This window comes from Haemaphysalis longicornis, unplaced genomic scaffold (genome assembly GCF_048455015.1).
Source record: "Haemaphysalis longicornis isolate Haplotype H1 unplaced genomic scaffold, Haemaphysalis longicornis Haplotype H1 scaffold_6, whole genome shotgun sequence".
In the NCBI taxonomy this organism is placed as follows: domain Eukaryota; kingdom Metazoa; phylum Arthropoda; class Arachnida; order Ixodida; family Ixodidae; genus Haemaphysalis; species Haemaphysalis longicornis.
This window is the reverse complement of record NW_027526407.1, coordinates 44984706-44999348: the sequence shown is the minus strand read 5'-3', so window position 1 is coordinate 44999348 and position 14643 is coordinate 44984706. Positions and strand designations below refer to the sequence as shown.

General features: G+C 41.1%; 2 protein-coding genes across 2 annotated transcripts in view; both read right to left on the bottom strand.

The window, feature by feature from the left end:
- Positions 1–1974, bottom strand: part of LOC144141524 (venom metalloproteinase antarease-like TtrivMP_A) — a 40701-nt gene extending 38727 nt beyond the window's left edge. The window contains exons 1-2 of the mRNA XM_077673070.1: positions 1861–1974; positions 161–318 (exon numbers count right to left, since the gene is read on the bottom strand). Of these exons, the coding sequence (XP_077529196.1) occupies positions 161–318; positions 1861–1918 (216 nt within the window). The 5' untranslated portion in view covers positions 1919–1974. The remainder of the gene's footprint in view (positions 1–160; positions 319–1860) is intronic.
- Positions 1975–9804: 7830 nt separating this feature from the next.
- Positions 9805–14643, bottom strand: part of LOC144142548 (venom metalloproteinase antarease TserMP_A-like) — a 52739-nt gene continuing 47900 nt past the window's right edge. The window contains exons 13-14 of the mRNA XM_077674133.1: positions 12015–12143; positions 9805–9962 (exon numbers count right to left, since the gene is read on the bottom strand). Coding sequence (XP_077530259.1) covers positions 9897–9962; positions 12015–12143 — 195 coding nt within the window. The 3' untranslated portion in view covers positions 9805–9896. The remainder of the gene's footprint in view (positions 9963–12014; positions 12144–14643) is intronic.

Here is a 14643-nt window from a genome sequence, read left to right as displayed (position 1 = left end):
GATTATTTATTAGCATTGAAATGTTCCCTTTTTTATTTTAATCCGTTGCCTTAGGCACACGCTATTAGTACGGAGTCATCCATAGACAGATTTACAGAGCCCCTACTTTTAAGTGCGTTGCCATGATTGCAATGAATGAAAAAAAAACACAAACACTCACAAGAAGTTGCGTAGAGTCATTTGACAAGCTCCTCATGTGGACGTATTTGGCCAAGACTGAACTCTTCTCCAAGTTCAGCATGAGACCGTCATAGACGTGCAGCACCAACCCCCCATCGAGTGCTCTGCTTTCAAGGATTCGTGGATACACTAGACGCTCTGTAAGGTATTGCACGGTGCGGTTATTCAACGGAGTAAAAAATTGTGTATAACAATAACCATGATTTTATTTTATTGCGGTGGCGTTTTTTTCTTTGACTGCTAGCTGGTCGGAATTTGCTGGCCACTGGTGCCCTAAAATGTTAGTTGTTTTAATTAAAGCATACAACAGAAACCATTTCTTAACGAGGAAACGGATTCAGGGACATTAGAAAACACCGAAAATCATGGCGAGAGTTTACTCAAAATGAACACGTTAAGCTCTAATGCGACACATAGAAGTATTACTCTCACACCTGTAGCACTGGTTCGTGTAATAGGCCACAGAAATTAGTACAAGCACGTCGCAAAACGCACGTATTCCTCGAGAGAGAACATGAGAAACATATATTTAGCTGGTGCCATTAGAGGTAGTATTACGTTTTGCAGCTGCAGTGGCGTTTGAAGAAAATAAAGTACGAAATGTTACGTTCTTACAACGCACTCAGATGTACAATGTATGCCTATTTTGAAGACCAGCAAATCCAGTTATTTGTAAATCTTAACCGTAAGGCATGCCGACATTTCCAACACGTAGTAGAGAAGTTGTGTAATATTTCAATCATGATTAGTACAGCGGATACTGTATTGGGCACTGAAGTGCTCTTTCGTACGTATTACTCATTAAAAAAAAATGCCGGGAAAATATTTTATTCCCTCTTTTGCCCTACTAACCGACATTACTGGGGCGTGCTGTGTCTCTAGTGCTTTGTGCCGTCTTCATGCGATGTACGCAGGTAATAAACACACTATACTGTGTGCTCCCATTGCTTTCTGATATTAACCCTAGAATGATGAAGTTTCAACAAACTAGAAGGTGCTGGTTGCTGTTTAGCTCAATGTCAAAAATTTTTAGTTATGGTTATTCCAGCCCACATTAGCGTATTCCCTTTATTGTATTGAGTGGTCGCTTGAAACCTCCACTAATCGATTAAATTTTTCATTGCATTTCTTTCGAGCTCATACATATAGTTTTGAATTAATATCAAACGATTTCATTTCTTGAGAGTTGATTTCTTCTTAGTTGAACGAGGTGGTTTAGGCTAAAGCATCACGAATTTGTAGTTTTCTTTAGACATCAAGAGCTGAAAACAGCAAATTTGATTTCCAACTAAGTGGTTGAGGAAGGAATATTTCTCCAAACATAATATTAGGAATACATTTTGCACTGATAATTTGAGATAAGACCCACCTACACTTTATGCAGAGTATAAGGTAAGAGCAAGTATTTGGTGTTGGAAGAGATCTTTTTTTATTTTTTTTTATTTTTTACTGCAATATTTACTGCTGGCTGAAACGAAACCATAGTGTTCTGATAACCCACAGTTTCAAGTGAAATGGTTATAGGGCATTTATTCCTTGCTCAGAGAATCCCCTCCACACAATGCATTAATTTTTGTAGGAATTACTGATAGATAAACTACTTTACTAAAGTTAATAATTGTTTCGGTTTTTAAACTAGTTATCACTGTTATTTGGGGCAAATGAATGTGTCAAATTTACCTGTTCGAGTGGGGCTGATCACAGCAAAAAGTATCACGAAGACGGTATTGCCTTCCATTGCGGCTGCCACAGAACTTGTTTTCAATATGTGCGGTGATTCCAAGTTAGCACCAATGTATTTATGATCATACAAAACTTCGAAAAGCCGCACTTCCGTGTTTGGCCCACAAACACGAGTCACGTGACACATTGCTCGTTTATTGTTTAGCCTTAGCTGCACACCACATGAAGCTACTTTACATTAGTAACGTATGTCATAAAGCAGGTGCAAAATCTGCATATATGTCACATTTATGTGGTTGGACCTCCGACATGTATTTGTAGATATAAGTACTTGAAAACCTATCTATTTTTATACACGTCCTCAAAACATAAAGCTTCGCGAAAAGTATTTCTGTATTATTTTTTTATTGAAAACACTCAACTTCGTCTTTACTAACGTGGGACACTTCCAAACCAAAGAAATCTTGGGGCTATTGAGAGACTTTTTGTGGTATTTTTTTTTCAACCTGTTTGCATGGTGATGGGCTCTATTTCTACCAATTCGAAAGTGTTTGTGATACCGTGTGTCCTGTGTAAAGTGATCCACTAAAGACGCGCCTGTTTTCAAAATGCGCATCCTGGTAGTGGAAATGTTTCAGAACAAAACGTCAGCACTGTCTAATATAGATAAGTATTTTTTCAATGAGGTAATGTATTGGAGTCATGTGCTTGTGCTCCGCTAGATGCAAACTGCCTAATGCAACAGTTGGTGCCTTAATAAATACTTGACCTCTGCAGACCCAAAGTTTGCGTAAGGAACAACAGCCAACTAAAACAAAAATACCCACAATTCAAGCACTATGACAGTAAGGATAAACACCACTGTTACCTGTAAGGAAGCAGTACTCAAAAGACAACATCAGCAACGAATGCTGGACAATATGTGCGTAAACATTGCGGAAGGCCATCTTTCAAGCATTGCACAAATTATAGTAACGTAGGTGCAACATTTACGACCGGTCACATTTTAATTATTTTGAACATTTTACAATTTGGAATATTTGCAAGCAGCCCAACCACTGCCGCCTTATAGCGTAGCTGATGGAAATGCTGCGCCTGCTGAACGTGGAATATCACTTTTGAAACTTCCCAGCTGATGGGGCTACGTCTCGGCGAATTGTTTTTTCTTCGCCCTTTTTTTACACGCCAAGCAGAGCCACCACACAAGAAAACATCGCATAGAGTAATTCTCGAGACCGGCAGAGGGTGTACTGGATTTTCCAGGTTCCGGTAGCACTGGTCCGACAACCGTAGTGGCGAATGCGAAACGTCAAAAGACCGCAGCTGATTTTCTGTCGCCTTGTGGTGGCTTCCAATGTTTTCTGCGAAACACCGGAGCCCTGTTTGTTTCTTTTTCGCTTCAATTACAAGGATGATTCAAGAGCTGCTAGGTTTTGTGGATTTACATACGAAAACATCGTCATTCATTGTCTGCTGGAAGCATTTGAAAGCTCGTAAAATATTCTTCAAACGTTAAATTCCCGAAGCCGGAGCTTTTAACTAAACCGAAAGGTAGCTGAAGACGCAGTCATCAGTTTCTGATAGCCTTGCTTTTTTGTCAAATAACCTGATCCTTATTTACCCGAAATAAATACATCCTTTAAATATTAGGCAGCGTTCGGTTTTTTCCATAGGAATGCAAGTTAATTTTGGAGTCGATTTGATTCCCTTTCTTAAGGACTGAATATTCTTTAGATCGCGCTGTTACGGCCACAAGCAAATTATGATGCCCCCTGAATTAGGCGGAATGCCAAAATAACCTTGGAGATCGTGCTTGTTTGTTTTACCATTTATTTATTTATTTATTTATTTATTTATTTATTTATTTATTTATTTATTTATTTATAATACCTCAAGGGCCCCAGTCAAGGGGTGTTACATGAGGGGGTAGACAGTTCACAAACAGATGATTTGTTCGATGGCTTCTTTGAAATGGGCGATGCTGGAGTGGTGCATGATGTCAGCAGGAAGATCGTTCCATTCTATTGATGTTTGCACAAAAAATGAAGAGTGATGGGCAGTGGTATGCACATGTGGTGGATAAACCGCTTTCGAATGGCTAATACGGCATGAAAGACGATGAGGTGGAATGATAACATGGTTTAGGTGCAATGCATGATAAAATTTATGGAACAAACACAGTCTTGAAATTTTTCGGCGTGAAGCTAAGTTAACCATGTTAGCTTGAGATTTTAGTTCGGTGACGCTACTGTGATAGGAGTAGTCTGAATAAATGAATCTGGCTATGAATATGTCTTCGTCATATTGTCTGCACTGGGTACCGCTCTCTTTGTACAGAGTGCATAATTGAACGTCATTGGTTGCAACTGTTATTTACACCAAACTGTACAACGGGACTTCTATGAAACGTGAGTAATGTAATCCGGCCGGCCGAAGAAATTACCGGGGCAAATAGAAATCCCATTTAAGCGGCTGCTTTCCTTCACTAACTGTTTTATCTGGAACTCTTTAGTCCTCGTCCACTAAGATCAGATAGCAGGACATAGCTGTTAATTGTTTCATTTATAGCACCTTCAGACAAAAATAAATCCAGTAGACTGTATTCACCTATGGGGAAGCTGTGATATTAGAACATTGGCCTCGATATCAGCATCATCGCTCATAATTTTGGTGCTTAAAAAGCCGCCGAAGTACAATTCGTGCTTTTCGATGCGCACTAGCGGCGTTTATTATAGGCCATCGGGCTCGCTTTTATCGATGCTCTACTCAAGAACACTAAAGCTGTCGTGAGGGTGACAAAACTCTGTTTTGGGTGAAATAAACTGATACATGCCATGAGAATTTCGAATGGTGGTAAATGCGAATTATGCTATAACCTATAAAAATTCGTCACATCACTTAAGTCTGCTTACGCACTTTGAAGGTGAAAGCATTGCGATACTTTTTCACTGCTATGTATTATTTGTGCCTCTTTTACAGTTTTTGTTTGTATCTTTTGAACCAAATTACCCCGACATGCTTCTTCTCTGCTACGCCGTGCTTGGGATGGTCTCTTCAATTAATTTCTTTGTGTTATTTCGCGAATTATGCCTGACACATGCCACAGCTTCCCTGGCATCGGTTTTGTGCGGCTGATTTGTGCCTGTTATGCTCACGTGCCATCATGTCCGGGTGTGGCGACGCCCACAGAATTCTACAATTTATATTTATTTATGTGTTTCATATACCCTCCTGGCCCTCTGGGCATTGTTGAGGAGACTGGTACAAAGCAATAAAACGAAAAGTTTCAGAACGACCGCAATGAAAGAAAAAAAAGGAGTTGATAGAAATATACAGACCAGTTGTATAACAGCAGTGTGAAAAACGTTCGAAACATTTTTATATAGACGTGTTCATATTTAGCACTTTTTTACTAACAAAAATTGATTTTATCATAAAGACCTAACGAAGTACGCAATATTTTGAACAAAAAACACAAGGCAAACAATGTACACTCACCACTGAGTGTGGTAGTCATTCAGTTGCTTTAAATTGGTCAACTATTGTTACGCGCATTAGGGCAAAGGGTAGTTGATTCCACTCCCGTTAGTTGATTCGACTCAATAATGCTAGAATTGCGTGCCGTTATTGCAACATTAGAATGGTGCTGAAGTATGTATGTGTGACCGGTGACCGCTTCGTTAGCTCTTTGATTTCTAATTGCTTGCTGGTAATGAGGAAAATGCACACAATGTAGCTATAACCCATGTTGATTTATTGTGTTTGTGTCTGTTTGTCTGCATTTTGTGCTTGTATTTTTTTTCTTGCTTTCTTTACCACTTTTCTTCTTTCATCTCTTTTTTCCCTCTGTATCCAGTTATCGCTATCAATGAATGGTTTTGACAGAAGTGAAAGCCGCTGCTTCCAGGTGACACCGAACAATACCACCTGTTGGCTTTGGCGGGCCCATTTTACCTCTGTACGTACTTCTTGATAATAAATTATTATTTTTATGTTTTAGGGATGAATGAATATAACTAAGAAGTAGCATGGCATGGAAGCATGCAAGTTTTTCTGAATGATCTGAGCGTGATGAGATATAACTTCGTTTCTTGAATAATGTGTTCTGAAGTGAAGTACTACGCACATATATTTTAAAGAAAACGCAGATGCGCGAAATTTTCCTGCGCAATGAAAGGAGAGGAAGGGGTAGGGAGATTTTTGTAAGCATTACGCTGGAAGCCCGGTAGTAGTTGGAAAGAATAAAATCGGCTGCACGGATTTGCGCAGCGTCAAGGGCGTCAATTAGCGATTTAGTGAAATGGTCCCAAACTGAAGCAGAGTATTCGAGTTCGGTAAGGATTAGTCCCTTAGGCAAACGAAGTATATGAAAGCTGATGTTTTGGAAAAGTTTCGTTTGGTATGCCCGAGCATGCGGTTAGAATTGGCCGTGATAGTAATGACGTGCATATTCCATGCCATGTTTTATGTGCTAATGATGCCAGAATATTTATACGACGCAACTAATAGCAAAGGGAAATTGTTAATATAAAATGAAGAAAGGAAAGAAGATTCCAGACGAGAGAAGCACACTACTTTACATTTGTTAGGATTCAGGGTCATTAATAACTGCAAACACCTGTTACATACCGAGTTAGATAACATAACATCATTAGTGCCTTTTTATATCATGGTATCGTAGACAATATTTCATCAAACGATGTTTAAGGATGCTAGGTTTTTAGAGAGGTCATTAATATAAATAGAAAACACTGCAGGGCCAAGCCCAAAAGGTCGGAAACACCTGAGGCAGTACCAACTATTGAGGAAATATGGCCTTTAACACACACATATTGAAAGCAATTAGTCAAACACATTCAATTCTCTTAAAACACTGTGGTCCATGTTAACACAACTTAATGTAAACAAACATTGGTGAGAGATTATTTCGAATGCCTTGCGAAAAATTAAAAATGTACAATAACTTCAAAAGCCCGACCAACTGCGGAATTAATGCCGTTTTTTCGAATGTTACTAGTAGCGTTTCGCACGAAAAGCATTTTGAACACTCCTGAACCAATGTTGAACATGCGTAAAAAAAATAAAATATTTGAAGAAAATTTTAAGGCATCACTATGACGTGTTTCGTTATCTTACAGCCGATGCTGGTTAATGAAGTTAGGCACTAATTGCGTACTGAATGCCGCTCGTCGGATTTAGGGATTCGAACCCCTTACCGATCTTCCTGTGGTAAGGTAGATTTCACAGTTCCGTTGAATAGTTAAATATTTTTGTTAATATAATGGCTCACTAGGCCTTTGTGTTTTTAAGAATTTTCTATTAATATTGTCCGGATCACTCTCACACGATAATTTTAGACCATCAATAATTTGTACAACGTGACCAGAGTCTAAACTAATAGGATCTATACGAAGTCTTGCATCAGTGTCCTACTTGGGGAATGAGGGGTGAAAAGCACGTTTCAGTTAGTTCTATTATATCGAGTGCGGTGAAATGGGCAAGTTGGTGAATGTTCATGGTGAAAACAGGCAGTAAAAGACGAAGACAACGATAGGGTAATTCTGCGCCGTGTTTGTGTTTAGCCTATCTCTGTCTTCGTCTTTTATGCACAGTTTTCACAATGTACTATTATATCATCAACCGTAGTTTTCGGGCTAGGTATGAAATCGCCAAGGTGGACGACGCTGCGTATATTAGTAAAAAGCATTTATATGTTATCGAATTTCCGCGCGCACCGTTGACCACGGCCAGATACCTATGGGGGCGATGACAGCCAGCATTTCCTGTGCCGCGTTTCCGATTCACAAAATTGCAAATTTTGTGAAACTGGTAAATGAGTGCATCGAAGCTGCTTATTCAGGGCGAGTGGCCGAAGTGGGTACGTGTACGAAGACAGTAACATTAACAACGACACCAAGTTATTTTCTACTACTCCATCGTGTTGGGATAGCACAGCCGCGAGGGCATCGTACGATGCTGCAACTGAGACATCCGGGTTCAAATCCCTGCACATAATACATGTGCTTTATTTATTTCCTATTTACAGAAGCTCGTATTTCATGACCGGGCAACAACAACAGCGGCGCTTTTTCACAAAATGAGACAATTGAAACTTTTACCTAAATATTTCATCTTCAAGGATTAGACTTCATGGAAGGCTGACGTGGGATAACAGCTTTAACATCGCGAAATTTTTTCCCAACGTTTCAGTCCTGTCAAACTAGGTATGTTCCGGACCATTTATCAATATTATGAAGACATTATTGGTCAGGTTATATGCTAATCTAAATAACGATCGCTTAAGGAGCGGTTTGAGCACCAAAGCTATTAAAAATCAATGTGTGTTGCTAGCATTACAGATCATGTGACATAAACCAATAACGCGTGTATGCACCTTGACGTTTTGAGTGAAGAAATCAAGTAGGGTGGTGCGATTCCGATAGAACAGAATATTTGAGGAGCCCCTAAATCAGCCTAAACGTTTTTTTGCGCATAACGCATCCACGAAAAAAGCGTTTCTTCCGCGGTGTACATCCACCTCGAATTCTCTTCATTGTCCTAAGTACACTCAAGCTTGTGCCTCCGCTTGTTTAGCTTTACGGAACTCATTACCGGCCGAATGCTGCGGTTATCAACTGTGCCCGCTGAATCCACTCCCATCAAGCCGGTCTCTGATGAGGTGCCGAAGCGAAGCAGGAATCCGGATGATCACTGCAGTCCTCCAAGCATTTCTATAGTTTCGGCAGTTCATAAACGTAAGGCTGGGATTTCAGTTTGAACTTTTTTAAGTGTCTCTCCGACCGCACGGTAGAGATATTTTCTGCGTATCTCCACCTTCCACTTCAATAGTAGAAAGACGATTGCCTTCAGCCACATTTCCTCTAGGGAAAAAGTTGAGGTTTTTACTTTCTGATCACTATCCCTCCCACCTCAAGCGGTCTTGTCCTTCCTTCATACTTCACCCGTGATGAATGATGCGATGACTAGCATATTGCAATTCTAATTTCCGGCGATTCCACTGTTGCGCGCCTTCTTTAGGAACCTTTTGTTTTTGTTCTGCTTGAAAAACCTCGAGCTCGAATTTATTGTTTGCTTTTATTTTTATTCTCTCCGGCACCGTTTTTAAGGAGTTCATTGTTTTCGTTTCCTATCGTTACAACAAATCCAGCTTATATTCCTAGCAAATGTGAGGGGGATGCTTAGAAATTTCTAAGAAATTGAGGGCGAAATTGTACAGAACTCACTGTTGATCTGCTGTTGAACTGTCGGTGGAACCTTTCAGTCCCTCCCAATACCATTTCAACATTACAGTGGAGAATACCCACCTAAACCCGTTGCGCTCGCTAGTCCTTGCCGTTTCCCGGTGCGTGCTGCATCGCCCTTTCTCAAAGCCGTCCTCAAACCCTCTTCCTGCACTCCTGTTTTGATTTCCAGGCGCACAATTGTCAGTTCATGCTCCCCGACTTATGCAACTTCAACTGTTTCGACTACTTATTTCTAGACCTCACCACGCACATACTTCAAAAATGATTTAAGTCATTCGTAATTAAGTCATTAAAAATTTGGTGCTCGTTTGAGACCCACATTTTCCCCCTTTCATGCTGAACAGTGTTATTTTCTTACTGTTTAATTATGAATAGTGTCTGTAGTGTTTTGTGGCTGCCTTGCATATACTTCGTGTTCAGGCATCGAGGTAATCAAACATCGAGGTGTTCAAGGCTGAATCGAGGTACCCTCTGAAAGTTACAAAGACCAAAACGTTTTTACAGCAAAAGAGTATATCGGTTTAGAAAAATTCAAGCTTCGGTTATTTACGAACGCAGCTTTACACGTTGATGCTCCTTTTATGAATAGTGCTGTAACATTGAAATGGCAAACACCGGAATATCGACAAGAAATAGAGCACATTAGGAAATGAGAAACTCATCGCTGTCATTAAAACATTTTTATTTTGCAACACCTTTTTTTCTGAAATGTGAAATTGATTTGAATGAAGATGTGTGCAGGGAATCTCTCATTCGCTCCTTAGTATGTTAACCATAACTGTTTTCATATGTCTTTGCCCAGTTGTGCACACCACACACACCGCGTTTGCATGTCTGCGGAAAAAACAGGGAGAACAAAAGTTTGTGACATGGCATTTCAACCACGTTAGGTATTCAAAAGTGCATAACAATTGTTGAAGAATACAAAAATTGTTTTCTGCATAAACGTTTTGCCTTCACGCATGGTTTTAACAAATACCAATCACTTGAATTAAACCGCAAGGTGTACGCAATCTGAAAGCACAACGCACAATTTGGCTCGAAAATGCTTCTTGCGTAAGCGATTTTGCAATCCGAACTTGACGTTTCACACTAACCTATATTCCAGTGAAAAAACAAATCCACCTGTTATCATACTGTTGAGACTAACAGGATGGTGGGCCTCAACATTGGCTAAATTTTTGCGTAGAACAAACTGGTTTGTTACCGCAGAGTGATGTAGCGGAAAGAACTTCAAAAAATTGTATAGCTGTAAGCACTTCGGCAAAATAAATATTTGTGTAGACCTCAAGTCACGGGTATGCTGGTTAAACTTTGAAAGGCCAAATTTGCACAGAAGACCTATTGTTTCTTCACTCAAAATATTCCTAATAAAACAAAAAAAGTATTGTCCTATCCTATCTTGGAAACGGAAATGGCAGTGCCTAACCAGACTTCATTTCATCCCCTTCCAGAAACAAGATTCACGCCCTAAACCTTCTGTACAGGGAATAAAAACCTAGGCTAATAGACCGTCTGAGAGGTAAAAAAGTGAACCGACAAGTATTGGGGTAGCGGCTGCACATGCGGCCGTACGTATACACAGGACATTTGATTCGTCCAGTGATAACAAATATTTCCTCGTCTCTTGCATTCAAACTTATTCCGAACGTATCGTTTCGTTATGAAATGGCATACCTTTCTTCATTGGTGCATGCAATAAAACATGAGTATGAAATATTCCAAAGGTCTTGAAGCTCCTGAACATTCGCTAGTAATGCATGTTTTCTTGCAATGTTCTGTTTTCTGATACTGAACGTATAATATTCATAGCCAAATCATCGAAAAATTTGTTATTTAAGAAGCAAACATTAGAAAATGCGTTGTAATGGCATCAGAATTAATTTCTACGTTTTACTTAGAAGGGTAGCCCTACAAGTAGGTGTTAATTCAACTGGATAAGTAAGTAAAAACTGAAAGCGGCGCCAGGTGCACGCCATATGCGTTCATCAATAGGTTAAGCTAGCGTCAGTGAAGTTTATTCAACACAAGTCTCCGCATTGCAAGTATTACCCAATGCTGGACTCGAGTATGAAATTTTTAATTTTTCAAGCTGACGCAGTTAGTTCACTGGCTACAGGCGCAAAATATCTCTAACGAGATATTTTTGTTGGACGGCTAGGTTAATAGAAAGGCGTACATTTTTTCTGGATGTCGTCCTCAAATATTACACAAAATACCATTTACCACTTCGAAGACCCCCCCCCCCCCTTCCAGAACCGGTGATGCCACGTACCGCGACATCTGTCGGCTCACACGAATCGTATTGCAATGATTTTACGGAAATTGTTGTGTGGTAAGTACAAAAGGGATGTTTCAACAGAGAATGAACATGGTGGCAGGCATATTTCTTATGAGTATGCAAATTTGTATGGGTATCACTTTGTAATAAAATGTTTGTGTTATCATTTTTATCCTACCCCAGTGTGGATATGTGTACTTGGATGTAGGTCTGAAAAAGAAAAAAAACTATCCTTGGTGATCTCGTTTTAGGACGCTGATATCTTCAAGCCACATGAATCCTGTGCAGAATCGGCCTTTAGTTGGCCACAAACCTTCAGCAAAAAAAAATGTTAAATAAAATTTTGAAATGAGGACTCCTGGTAGGATATTTTCGAATCTCCCTCAATTAGCGGACGCACCTAGTTTCAATCTTCATTACATATAAACCGGCAAAAAAATTATCGAAAGTCGTCTGTACATTTTCCCCGATACTTTTGCCGGACAAACCATGATGGGGATATGCGATGCCAAGGCGAACACGAGGAAGTACCCGCGTAGAAAAATTTCCTCCTGTTAAATGTACCTCCAAAAACTGTGCGGCCACAAAAAATCAGTCATACTTACCATGCCTGAACCACACGTCATGGCCTCCGGCATGTTGTATTTTTTACACATGTACGAAATCTGAGAACCAGTCTGTCCTGTTACCCAGCAACACTCAAGTTTGCATTGTGAATACGCTCGATTGTTCCTCTAGAAAAAAAAGAGAAAGGAATGCTGTTGATTGTAATATAAGCAGCAGTCGTTAGGATTACGTTGCACTCCATAAACTTGCAAGTCCTCGGACCTCCGAAAGGCACAAATGTCAATATTTCTTCAGGTAAAGCTGATAATTATGAGCATTTGCGAAATGTTAACTTCTTAGGTTGCCTACCAGTCGTTTACATGCTAGAGAGAACAAGCTAAAAACACCTCGTTTGGGTTAGTGGTCTCTCATCGATGTAAGGTCAATACTTTTGTGTTGGCCTTTTGTAAAAACATTTGTCTAGTTTAAACGTACCGCCTTAAAAATATGTGCAGCATTTCCCAATTGCGGCTTCACTATTGATTCAGTAATTTTTGCGTGTTTTTCTTAGCGATTGGTCAGTGTTGATATGTTCATCTAAATGTTCTTAGTTTTTGTGTGTGTTTTTTTTTTCATCTAGGAATTGCAAGCACTACTCACGCCGTGAAGATTCCCTAATAATTTATCGCGATAAATACCTAGGGTTAAGAAGACAGAAATTTCTTCAGTTAAGAAGACAGAAATTTCGTCTCGATTTCCTCTGCTCACTTACTAACCATGAATTGGCTATCGACCCCTCCCTGTATACATCCGCCCTCACTACAAGACACACGCGGCACCACCTCCCTAGATCGCTAACACCATACCAAGCGCATACTGATACTTTCAAAGTTTTCATTCTTCCCGCGTACCGTGGCTGAATGGAATTCCATTGCTGAGCCATACTCATTACACACTGTATAGCCCCCTTTTTGTTATTGTTGTTGTTGCTTGTGTCTTGGATTGGCAATGCAATGTCCGCCGTTTCATGTTTTGTCCCTTTTGCTCTTTTTGTAATACTATGCTACTCAAGTGCTCGTCCTGCCTGGACCACAACTGTGGTCTGCAGTAGGTATTACATAAATAAATAAATACCTAGGTCAATACCTGTGTTTGTAAAGGTAATGCAGCAACTGTTTAAAATATATGGGCAATATTTTGTAAAACCAATTATCTAATTTATACATAAAACCTCCCTAAAAATACGTGCAGCATTTCCCAATTGCTATTTCACTGTCGCGGAAACTACCGCGAGTCATGGCCCAGAACCCTAGAGAGAGCGACCCGTGCTTCTCTATTCGTTCTGATCGAACCACTTATCCTGATGATGATCGTGGCGCGTGCTCACGCCCGCTTCGTCATCTCCGTCCTTTTCTACATCTTCCCGCGGGCCCAAGATGATTAGGTGGCAAATACAATACAGGTACAGTTTTTAAACTTGGAGATTGCCCATAAAACTTGTCATACAGCACCGACACTTGGCAAAGTCCCCATTGCAATTGCGGTGCGTTATCGGCCAGTGTCACAATCGCGATGTCGTCTATCTCCATCTGCGGTTTTCGGTGTTTTGCTTACTTGGCTTGGCGATGGATTCAACAGCGCGAGAACCTTCCGGTTACACATAACCGTATGAGTTTTCGTCCAGCCACCCGACACCTGACGTTTCGGCCTCGCTGACACAAATGCCTGGGCACGTTCTCGGTTGGTCCTGAGTTGCCTTGTGAAACCGCTTATGCGCTGGGTGGTCTGTCTGTCGTTTCCTTCGTTGCTGTTCTTGCTGTTCTCTATGTGCGCACTCTTGCATTTTCTTGAACTTTCTTGGGGCGTACCTTTTACCTTCGTCTTCCCCTTGGATGGGCTTTCGTGACTGAAAGCTCTCGAGCATGCCTTTACGGTCCCCTCCAATACTGCGCTTGGGTTCGTCGTCGGATCCTTAGGTCCATGTTCTTTCGGGGCCGTTTCGGCGGGTCCATTTTTCTGGAGTCCACGTGTTGCGTTTTCAGTGGCACTATCGGTGCATTCCCGTCTCCACGATGTGACCTTCGACTCGACTGTCTTCTGGGTAGCTGCACGCTCAGGTGTCGGCTTTCTTGCTCTACATATTACCTGCGTCTCTGCGTTGGTAATGACTTCTCAAAATTTTTGCTTTTGACTTCTTACGAGTGCTCGGGCGGGCCTTAGGGTTTTAGATTTACGGCGATGACCAACAGCAGCTCTTCCGCCGCCATACAGTAGATGCTTCAAAGTCGAAATGCCTCCGTGGGCCACCCGACAGGCCCATGGCGCTGGCTAACCTGCACTCCGGAGAATGGAGCATCCCATGAACCGTCCAACCTAAAACAGTTTCCACCACTGTCAGCTCTTCGTTGATTCTCTCCACCCTGCCCGTGGCCACCTTCCAGCAGGTGTCTGAACCAACCAGTACGCTAATTTCATTTGCGTTCCATGTACTCGGCTCGAAGGTGTCGGCTATGTCGTACCGCTTTTCGATAAAGGTTTCCATGGTCGCAGTGTCGTAAGGGAACTCATAAGGGAGCAAATCTTCGGAACTTCTAAAGCTTCCAACGTGACCGGCTTTCCACGAGCCTGTCCGCGTAGCGTCACCTGTACTCGACGGCACCGTAGAACCTTGGGTGACTTCGCGCTGCC